This window comes from Indicator indicator, chromosome 25 (genome assembly GCF_027791375.1).
Source record: "Indicator indicator isolate 239-I01 chromosome 25, UM_Iind_1.1, whole genome shotgun sequence".
Lineage (NCBI taxonomy): Eukaryota > Metazoa > Chordata > Aves > Piciformes > Indicatoridae > Indicator > Indicator indicator.
The window spans coordinates 11,747,816-11,758,196 of NC_072034.1; the positions used below are offsets into that span (position 1 = coordinate 11,747,816).

Genomic DNA, 10,381 nt, shown 5'->3' on the forward strand with positions numbered 1-10,381 from the left:
GGGCCCTGGGCAGCTTGTTCTGGTTGGCAGTGTGCCTGCTGACTGCAGGGAGGTTGGACTGGATGACTTTTGGAGGTCCCTTCCAGACTGGACCGTTCTATAACCCACCCATGTTTCTCTACTTTAAAATCATCTTCTTTCCTGTTACAAAAACCTCTTTATTACAAGAATGAAACATTGCAACAAAGTGTTGGATCGTTTATTGAAACTAATGTTTGCATAACTTTTCAGTGGTTTGAATTCATATTTGTAACATTTGAGTCTTAAAAAGAAATAATAAGGGAAAACAATATCCCTCCTTTTTTTTTTTTTTTGTCTGATTTTCTTTTTTTCTTTTCACATGCCTGCATGGCAAGAATGCTGGAAGTCTGACAAGGGTGGTAACATCTATATACATTTAGGAAAAAACATGCTTGCTGTGGGTGTACAAAAATAAAATTTATTTGTTAAATTACACATAAATATAAGGTACAAATGTATTTTTAAAATACAGATAGAGATAAATCACACTTGCATTGTGTACATATGAAAATACAGTATTTTAATATTCAACATACACAGACACATTTATGATAAATGCAACTAGATGGCAATGCCAGTTCTTCTCAGTCTGGGGGAGGGGGGGTTTTGTTCTATTTTTTTTTTTTTGTTCCCCCCTTCCAGTTTTCCATCAAATATGGAAAAAAAAAAAAAAAAGAAGCCTTTTGAAACAATTAGTTCTGCCGGACATCTTGCAGCAGCTTGTTAATTTCTGCCACCAGCTCACTGGCATCCATGAGTTCGTGTTTGCCATCGCTGAGGTGGTTGAGCACATTGTCGAAATCATCTTCTTCGTAATTCTCTGGGATCTCCTCCATGGCTGGCAGCCACTTAGAGGAAGGCTGCGCACTTGAGTGAGTCCCCAGAGCTGGCCCGTTGGCAGGGTTTTGGAAATGCGTGCTGGCTGCCCAGGCTGCCACCCCCTGTGGATAATTTACAGTCTTGGCTGGCAAATGTCCCTTCCTGCGCTCCAGCGAGTTGGAGCGATCCACCTCGTTGCACTCCGTGTAGGCATCTAGCGAGGGAGGCAGCAGGCGCTGGAAGACGCTGCTCATTTCAGAGAGGAGAGAGGAGGTGCAGGTGTCTGCTGACTCCTCCTCGCTCTGGCAGTCTTTACCAAATGTTGAAAAGCTCTTCTTCTTCTCACTGGCATCAGCAGACTGTGGGTCTTCCTCGAGGCCTTGCTGCTGCTGCAGCTGCTGCTGCTGGGGCGCCTGGAACTCCTCCCCAGGGATGAACATGTTGCTTCTGTAATCGGAGGAGGGAGAGGGCAGTGGTGGCATCCAGCACTGGTCAGAGTGCCCCAGAACCCTGCATTCCTCTGTGCACAGTCGCATTGCTGCAAGAGAGAAAAGAGGAGAGTGAGCATCTCCTTCCTGTTACAAGTATCACTTAAGTTGACAGGGACTAACATGGCAACTCAGCTTCTCCACAGATGCTCAAAACTGCTCTTTGGTTTCAGCTTTTGTGTGCAGAAAGGTGGCAAATACAAACAGTCTGGATCTAAATGCACTTCCCTTTCTGAATGGTCTTAAAAAATGCAGACAATAAATGCAGAGTGTGGAAGACAATAAATGCAGAGTGTGGAAGACAATAATGCCATCTCTTAGCTAGGGCTGAAGATAAACATGTAAACCCCAGGTGGAAAACAAGCACTTAAAGCCATTCGTCCCCTTTGTGCAGTGCTGTTTCATTAAAAAAAAAATATAAAATCAAATGTGTTTCTACTTAAGTTTCAGTGAAATGTTCCACGTGCAATGATAGAAACATACCAGAGTAATAAAGTGGGAACAGATGGACAGGGGAAATAAAGGAGAAAGAACAAGAGCAGGCAGAGGGATCTCCCTCTCCATTGACACACCTCCTTTTGATCATTCAATGAGGTTGTGTGTTGAATATGAGGCAACCTTTTTATCTAGATCAGTTACATTTTAATCCAGCATCAGAACACTTAGGGCTTAATTCAGACCCTGTGTGACTGAAGTGTTTCTACTGGAGCCAAACAGGTCCACTTGCAGCTCTGTGGCTCGTCAGGTTACTGTGGTGGTTCACACATTGGCACAAGGTGGGCTCTGACCCCCAAGGTGGGCATCCGGGCCAGCCAGGGAGGCTGAAGAGGGGAAGACAATCAGCTCCTTGATTTTAGTCGTGCCTCTCATAAAGAAGCAATATGATGGGGTGAGTGTCTAAATCCCTGGGAGACATGCTGGTCTGACCTGGCCCATGAAGGAGTTCTCTGCAAACACCTAAAAAGCAGGGGTCACTAACTCGAGTTTGAATCACGTGCTTCAAAAGCAAGTCTTCAGAAATGCCAGACTCTGCGTTGTGCACATGTTAACCATAAGAAACATTTGCCCTAATTGCCAATCACTTAATGGTTAATTAGCCCACACAGAACAGAGTTTCTGTTTCTTTCTGTCTATTGAATACATAAGAAATGTTTGCAGTCAAGCCCTGGGAGTTTTCCTCGCTTTCTCATCACATTTCCCATCTGGCTCTGAACCCAGTCAGTTTATCAAAACATCTTTTTGCACTGGTGTAAGCAGAACTGAACAGCACTTCAGCTTAGGACGTGCCAGTGATTGATAAAGTCCTACTCTCACACCGTCAGCGTTATTTATCTCTGCTCTTTACATAGCCTAACACAGTGTTTGCTCTCCTAATGCCCTTTCCACTCCTCTGAGTACAAACTTTCTCTGCCTTACATCTGAGAGTATGAATTTCTTCAGGACTATAGGTTCAGGCTGCAGGCTGGATATTGCACAAGCTATTGTAAATGTGCTGCTGATCCAGTGAGCTTCAAACAAACAAAGCAACCTAGAAAACATCGGAGGCTGAAGTCTTGACATGAGTGACTGGAATGCTTTCAAGTGCTTTGTTCCCATATATGAGAAGCACATGTGTGCTGTTTTACAGAAAATGGCTATGAGTCTGAAAGAAAAAAGCTATCTAAATGCTTCATGGAGCATGGACCAGCTCTCAATTCATTCCAGAAGGTGAGAATTACTCTTCTAATTAAGAAAACTCCTGCAAATTAATAAGAGACTTTCAATGGTCTAGCATTTCATTAGTAGTGAGGGTTGTCTTATTCCAAGTTTTGTTACTGACATTATCAAGACTGGTTTTGGTATAAAGTAATAGATTCTGTCAATCCTCAACATAAGATCAAAAGATACCCTGAGGAAATTGAATAGTGTCAGTCAAAAGATACTCTGAGGAAACTTAATGGTGGCACAGTCTGTCCTTAATCAGCAGTAAATAAATAAAACCCCAGATGCACAACAGCACTTTTTTCCCCCAGATCTTAAAGTTTATGGATAAAGATTTAAAAGGAAAGAAAGAGAAAAAAAATGAAGTCTTACAAAGATAGCTATTGAGCTTTCTGATCATGTTCCTTTTGAAGTTTCAAGGGAACTAGCTCCATTCTTTTCCAGTTCCACCTTAAAGGGACAAACTGAAAGGACTTTCTCACCACATTTTGCCTGTGTCCAGACTGACAATGCAGAACCCTTTCAAAATGGAGAACAGAAAAACCTCCAGGAAGTGTCCTTTTCCCTTTTATTTGTTTGGATTGCAGATCAATTCAGGTCTCATCTGAGCAGGTTCAGCATAGTTATCTGATGGATAAGACCATGGATAGCAGCAGGTGGACACCTGGGTGAGATTAAATGCCCATCTTGATAGCCCAACCCAGTTCTATCTGTACTCAGCAGGAGTTATCCTTACTCTGCATGTGATTAGCTGGGCACTTTTGGAAATCCCACCCTTTGGTTTCCTGTTTAGAGACAGAATTGCAAGAGCTGAACTTGAGTCATGGGCACTGCAGATAGCCAGGAGGCTAACTGCTGTCTCCTGCTTGCTTAGCCCCCAGTGGCCTGCCAGGAAGAGGACAGCTCTTCCCTGGCAGCAGTGGGGCTGGATGCCAGAGCAAACACCATTGCACTTAAAGTTCCCCTGGCAACTGAGAGCACCAGCAGATCCCTCCTGGCCTCCTTGCCAGCCACAGGAGAGAATGAGGCATGGTTTATGCTAGCTGGCAGAGCAATAAGTAGCAAGACCTGGGGATGATGAGGATAAAAATAAATTAAGACTCCAGATTTCAGTTAAGGATTCTGAAAGAAAAAAAATAGTTGCTTTTCAACATCTCTGGTTTTCAAACATTGGGTATTTGAGGAGGTAGCGGAATTCCTTGGTAGTCTGGAGTAAAATATATAGAGAGAATATTAAAGTTAAAAATCTATAAAAAGACCAAATTAAACTTTTGGGGGTTATTCTTGCCTAGTTTAACAGCATATTTCCCAGGGTAAAAGCACCAAGGTCAGGTACAATCCCCTCACCAGTGTTTTCCATCACAGCAGAGGGAAGGAGTAGAAGCACTGCAGCTCACCTCCTGCAGCCCTGGACAATCTGTGGGGGTCACTTTAGGAGGGAATTTGTGCTGCACTGCCCCACAAACCAATGTGTCCCTGTGTACAGAATGACTCTAGTAAACTTTCAAAGTTTACTTTCTTGGTTCAGTGAACCACACTGAAATTATCTACCCTCGCAAGTTACAGAGAGAAAACTGAATATGATCTGAATAAGTAGAAATCTAGGGTACAACCAGTGGCTGAATAATTATTAAAGTAATTACAAAATTCTCTTATCTGTACTCAGCGTGATTCCCCATAGCCTCTATCATTCAGCTCACAACTGGGCATAAATTTAAGTGCTACTTTGTACACATGAATATCTATGTGTGCATTTATCTTACTTCCACTCACCCTTCTCCAGCTTTTTTCTTTCCTGACCTCTACTCCTAAATTGTACCTCTTAAGCTGTTTCTTCTAGAAATTAGGACTGCACAATTAAAAACCTGGGACATGTTTAGATTCTTGTCGACTCAAGTTCATTTTCAGTGAGAAAAAAAACATATGTTTTTCTTTCTCCTCCATTCACATTTCTAGAGCACTTTCACAATCCATTTCTGAACAGTAGAAGTTTGTATCGTGTGGATCAAACCCACTGTGGAAAATGTATCTCCCAAATTATAGTTTGGTGTATTTTTAACAAACCACAAGTGCCTGGCTTTGCAAAAACATCCACCCAGTCATTAGAAGTCTAAGGACAGGGAGCAGATCATGCTTTTGGGGGGGAATTTGAAGCCAGCTCATGATGATGTGAATAATGTGGAAAAAAAGTAGGCATTGCTCTGGGCACATTTTCATTTGTGTCTGAGGTATGTGAAGGCTTCAGCTCAATATTTATCATGAAGTAGAATAGAAAGGAAGGAAGGAAACACAGGACTTGAAAGCTAAAGAATTTTTGCTTTCTCAGTAGTAGCTTTATCAAAGTGACAGCCGGGCAGCACTGTAAATAAACTGTTCAGCTTCCATTGTGCTCTTACCTGCAGGAATTCTCCCATCTGTAAGGAAAAGGTCACTGAATCCTTCCCCAAGAAGTCTGTCAATTGGAGACTCTCTTCCCAAATCATAATCACTGTCTCCAGCTTCACTATCACCCCGGCCACTGTCTTTCAAGCTGAATTTATCCATATCTTGCAGGGCGTATCTGTAAAGAAAATTGTGGTGATGGTGGAATGAAATTCTCTCATGCATGTTATATTCCACTTTTTGATTAAAAATACATCTCTGTATTTTCAGATATGTTTACATGCATGTGTAGCAGGACAATCCAGATCCTTACCTGTAGCTTCTGGAATACTTGTTTCCTCGAAAACTTGGCCTTGGTTGATACTGGCCCTGGTGAAGCATCGAGAGAAGTTGAGAAACCTGCTAAAGAAAAGGTGAAAAGACTGATTCCTTGAAATGGAAACTCAAATTCCTAGTTGTAAACCCACTAATTTGCTTCTCAGGTTTGTTTGTGGGGTGGTGTTGCTTTCCCTTTAAAGTTTAATTAAATAAAATTCCTACATTATGCAGTACAACAGACTGTTTTGTAGTATGGTGTCTGCCACAGGAAACATCTGAAGACTTTGTACAATGAGGAAATGCACTAATATTCATTAGTGTCTCAACTCATAATAATTCATTCATTAACAAGGAAAACAAGTACTTAAACAGAAGTGGAGTTTTGTTTTAAGATCAAATTCTTTGCCATTCCACTGCTCCACATGTAAAGAGTTTCAAGGACACAGCTCTCCTTGAACACATTACAAAGTGTTTGCAGTAAAAGCTGAGATGGGTAGTCTCCAAGGTTGAGGTACTATGATCATATATTATAAGAGCTGTAGTTAAAGTGTCTCAGTGTTTCACCTTTTAATCCTTCATCCTTATTAATGAATTTCCTGTATTGGTTCTCTGTGTGCATACTCTGGCACTCTTTCTTAAACAGAGCTATACAGAGAAGAAGGGAAGGCAAGAAAGAGAGCAGGAGCAGTAAATCAGAGCAGAGGGGACTGTTTGTGTTGCACTCCATTGTTTCAACCTTTCAGGAAAGAACCAAGAAATAATGCTGCTAATAGCAGATTCAGTACAGTTCCTCATGGGAATGGATTCAGCTGATATTGGAGGAAAACTGCAGAGCTGTATTATCTACAGAGAAACCCATGACTTGTTCTCATTAGGCACAGACCTAGTTGCCTGTTGCTCTCACAGGTTGCATGCAGAGTACCTCCACGCTCCTCAGTGAATGTGTAAGTGAATGGATGTACAACAGAGGGTATGGACCTTACCTCAACAGCTGGAGTAGCATGGGTGAGCTCCAGTGAGAAATTTTCAGGCACGTGGTTAGAGGAGATTGTCACCAGGCTGTTCAGCGATTGGTGGCTGTGGTGGCTCTGCCGGCTGCTCATTTGTCCCCTTTCCAGGGTAGGAGATGACGATGGAGAAGCTCTGTGGTGGGATCTGATGGGCAAAGTGCCATTAACCGTTGGCACTAATGTAATGTCCCCTTTGTGGATCTGTCTTGAAGGTCGTTTCGGGTGGTGCTGGTAGGTCGATTCCGCCACGCGACAGTTGTAGGACCTGGTGTCCTTTTTCTCTCGATTGCATCTCGTAGCAAAGATAACCATAATGACCAACAACACAGCACATATTGATCCCAAGGATATAATTGTTATCATGGAGACATCCAGGGAGGGTTGGCTTACCAAAGTTGCTTCAGTGCTTGAAAATGAATACACGTACTCAAAAACAGTACACTTCAGAAGTGCTTTAGTACTAAGCTGAGGACTGCCTTTGTCCTGGACTATCACAAAAAACTCCCACTGTTTTGCTGGAACTGATTCAACACTGACATTGATAGAGATATCACAGGTTTTGGGATCCATCACAAAGATGTTGTTTTCCTTGTCAGCTGCTATAGAGCAGCTGAGTTCAGAGTTCATGCCAGAGTCTCTATCTGTAGCCCTTATCCTGGTGACAAGAAAGCCAATTCCAGCATCTTTAGGGATGGAGATTTCTGCTGTGCTGTTGCGTAGTGCTGGCCCCACAATGACAGGAGCATTGTCGTTCTCATCAATGATAGTTAGCACAACTGTGGTATTGCTAACGAGTTGCTGACTCCCCCCATCCCTGGCTTGAACCATAAAGGCAATTTGATTTACTTCTTCGTGATCAAAGGTTCGCAGGGCATAGATGGCCCCGTTGGAAGGGTCGATGGTCACATAGGTGGTTATAGAACTTCCCAAAATAAAGCTCTCCAAAATAGTGTAGGTTACCTGCCCGTTGTCACCTAGATCTGGGTCTGTGGCTGTGACTGATGTGATGTATGCTCCTGGAGAGTTATTTTCCAGGATAACAACTTCATATCTGTTTGTCTGGAAGCGGGGTGCGTTGTCATTTTCATCACTGATTTGGACAGTAAAGTGTTTCACTGTGGAGAGACTTGGCGTTCCCTTGTCCTCTGCTATTACAGTCAAGCTGTATTCAGATCTCTTTTCTCTATCTAGAGTGGCATTAGTCAAGATTAAATAGTTATTTTCATAAGTCTTTTGAAGTTTAAAGTGGCCATGTCCATGCAGCTTGCAAACTACCTCTCCGTTCACACCAGAGTCCTTGTCTTGCACTCTGACCAGGGCAACAAAAGTATCCAGGGGTGACCCTTCAGAAATGTAAGCTACTTCTTCTTTTTCTGGAGACATCAAGTTTAAGTTAATTTCAGGTCTGTTGTCGTTCACATCCACAACTTTAATGATAATTTTGCAGTGAGCTGGAATAGAATTTGGCCCCAGATCTTGAGCCTGGGCATCAATCTCATAGGATTTGGTTGCCTCATAGTCCACTTGCTTCAGGAGGGTCAGATGCCCTTTTTCTGAGTCTATCTTGAAGGTCTCTGTAATCTTGGCAGACACATGGCTGCTGAAGGAGTACACGACCTTCCCGTTAGCGCCCTCATCTGGGTCAGTGGCATTGAGGTCTATCAGCAAAGTCCCGATCGGAGAATTCTCTAACAGCTGGATTATATAGGACTGCTGCTCGAAAACAGGGCTGTTGTCATTGGAATCAGAAATGCTAATTTTCAGGAGGGACGATCCAGACCTCTGGGGCACTCCTTTATCTGAAGCAGTCAGTTGGAGTTCGTAACTTGACTTCAGCTCCCGGTCCAGCTCCCTAACCACGATCAGTTCTGCATACTTAGCACCATCGGTCCTGGTCCTCACCTCAATACTGAAAAAATCATTTGCAGAAAGGGAGTAAGTGTGAAGGGAGTTGTCCCCTACATCTGGATCAAAAGCGCTGTCCAAAGGGATGCGAGTTCCCACAGCTGCACTCTCTGAAATTTCAATAGGGATAAGAGCTCTGGAAAACTGGGGAGAGTTGTCATTAATGTCCAGCACTTCAACTTCAACATGGAAAAGCTGCAGATGTTCAGTGGGCAGAGTGATCACATCAAACTCTATGGAGCAGTTTAAGTTTTTCTGGCAGAGTTGTTCCCGGTCAATTTTAGCTCCTATGCTGATTTCTCCATTATCCTCCCGGACTACAAGCAAGGGAGAATTCCCCCTCTGCATGGCTCGAAAACGAACCGAGGCAGGGTTAGGCATTTTTAATAAAACATCAGCTACATCCTCCGATAGTCTTGCAATTACTGATCCAACTCTCTGCTCCTCATAAATCCTGTATTTCAAATTCTTCCCCAGCACAGCCTTATTGAAAGATATTATCACCAGTGCAAAAATGAATATAAAGTGCATTTTACTGCCGAGCCGGTGCATTTGTAAGTTTTTGCAATTCATTTCTCCAAGCAAGTTAAAAAGCAATTATTTCAACTTCCTCCGGTACCTCAAACCCAGCGTGCATCTGGTCCTTTACAACTTGAAAACACCTTTTCTACACAACCAAAGTATTTATAGTATCTTAGAGGTCATAGAAGTTGTTGGGGTTTTTGTTGTTGTTGTTGTATATACACACCGTGCCAGGACATCCAGATACAATCTGTAGGCAATCCCGCTCCTTCTCATCGGAATCCCCGCTCCAGGATGAGCCGTGCCGGGGCAGCTCTCTCTTCTCCGGTCAAGAGCATCCAGGCAGCGCTGGGATCCGCAGTCGCTCCTCCCGCCGAGCTCCTCCCGCCTTCCCCGCTCGCCGCCAGACTAAACACCCTCCCTAGCCGACTCCAGTCTAAAAATCCTCCGCAACTTCACTCCCAACTCCCCCAGACAAAAGCTTTTTGCCCGGCATGTGCTGAGCCTCGGCCAACCAATCAGCCCAGCAGCGCCGGGGGCAGCGCGGCCTCCCCGCAGCCCGGGGGGGACCGGGAGGGCGGGCGGTGGGGCGGGGGGAGCGGGCACGGAGGGAGGGAGGGAGCGGGAAGGGGAGGGGGAGAGCGGCTCCTCCGCCAGCCGCCAAGGAGGGGTGAGGGGGCCACAGCAATGAGTAAAGGACAACTTTAAATCAACTTCTCCTCCCCCCGCCTCGCCTTCTCAGGCCACTTTCAAGCGGGTTTTGTGATTTTAATTCCTCCCCTTCCTGCCACGAAAGACGCGATCGCGCTCCTCATTTCCATACTTTGAGGCTGCCCTGTTTAACTAACTGGGAGCTTTCCAGTGCGTTTGCCTAGTAAAGGAGCCGGGGATGACGGTTCCCTACCCACCGCCCCCAGAGCCTCTTCTCGCTGCTGATTTACCTATTACCTGCTTCTCCTGAACACCGGTGCTCCTGCGCCGAGCACAGAGACCTCTCCGTCATTCTCTGAAATATCTCCCGCCTTCTTTTCAAGTCGGGAACATTTTGCCCGCTCCTTCCCTTTCCCGGGATCCTTCTTGCAGCATTTCTGTCCCCAGCGCAGCTGCATTTGCCTGAGCTCAGTTCTCCTGCTTGCAGTTGTCTCTCTGCCTCGGATTCTTTTTTTTTTTTTTTTTTTTTTTATTTTCTTTTTTATTTTGCCGTTCCAGGGGTTC

At 44.3% G+C, this 10,381-nt stretch overlaps 1 protein-coding gene across 2 annotated transcripts; it reads right to left on the reverse strand.

Moving 5' to 3' along the window:
* Window positions 1–713: 713 nt before the first annotated feature.
* Window positions 714–9,217, reverse strand: PCDH18 (protocadherin 18). Of its 2 annotated transcripts, none has more exons than XM_054392318.1 (4): window positions 6,713–9,217; window positions 5,725–5,813; window positions 5,426–5,589; window positions 714–1,378 (listed from the first exon to the last, which is right to left on the reverse strand). In XM_054392318.1, the coding sequence occupies exons 1-4, from the start codon at window positions 9,215–9,217 to the stop codon at window positions 714–716; spliced, it is 3,423 nt and encodes a 1,140-aa protein (XP_054248293.1). The 2 variants fall into 2 exon arrangements, with proteins under 2 accessions (XP_054248293.1, XP_054248294.1); XM_054392319.1 differs by having other exon boundaries at window positions 5,725–5,810; window positions 6,713–9,196.
* Between the last annotated feature and the right edge of the window lie 1,164 nt (window positions 9,218–10,381).

Bases quoted from the DNA above. Each gene is read 5' to 3' on its own strand.
- PCDH18 (XM_054392318.1), bottom strand. From the start codon at position 9,217: ATGAATTGCAAAAACTTACAAATGCACCGGCTCGGCAGTAAAATGCAC. The intron at 5,814-6,712 runs GTAAGGTCCATA...CCTTTTCTTTAG, and splicing joins ATGCTACTCCAGCTGTTGAG to CAGGTTTCTCAACTTCTCTC. The intron at 1,379-5,425 runs GTAAGAGCACAA...TCTCTCTTGCAG, and splicing joins AGATGGGAGAATTCCTGCAG to CAATGCGACTGTGCACAGAG.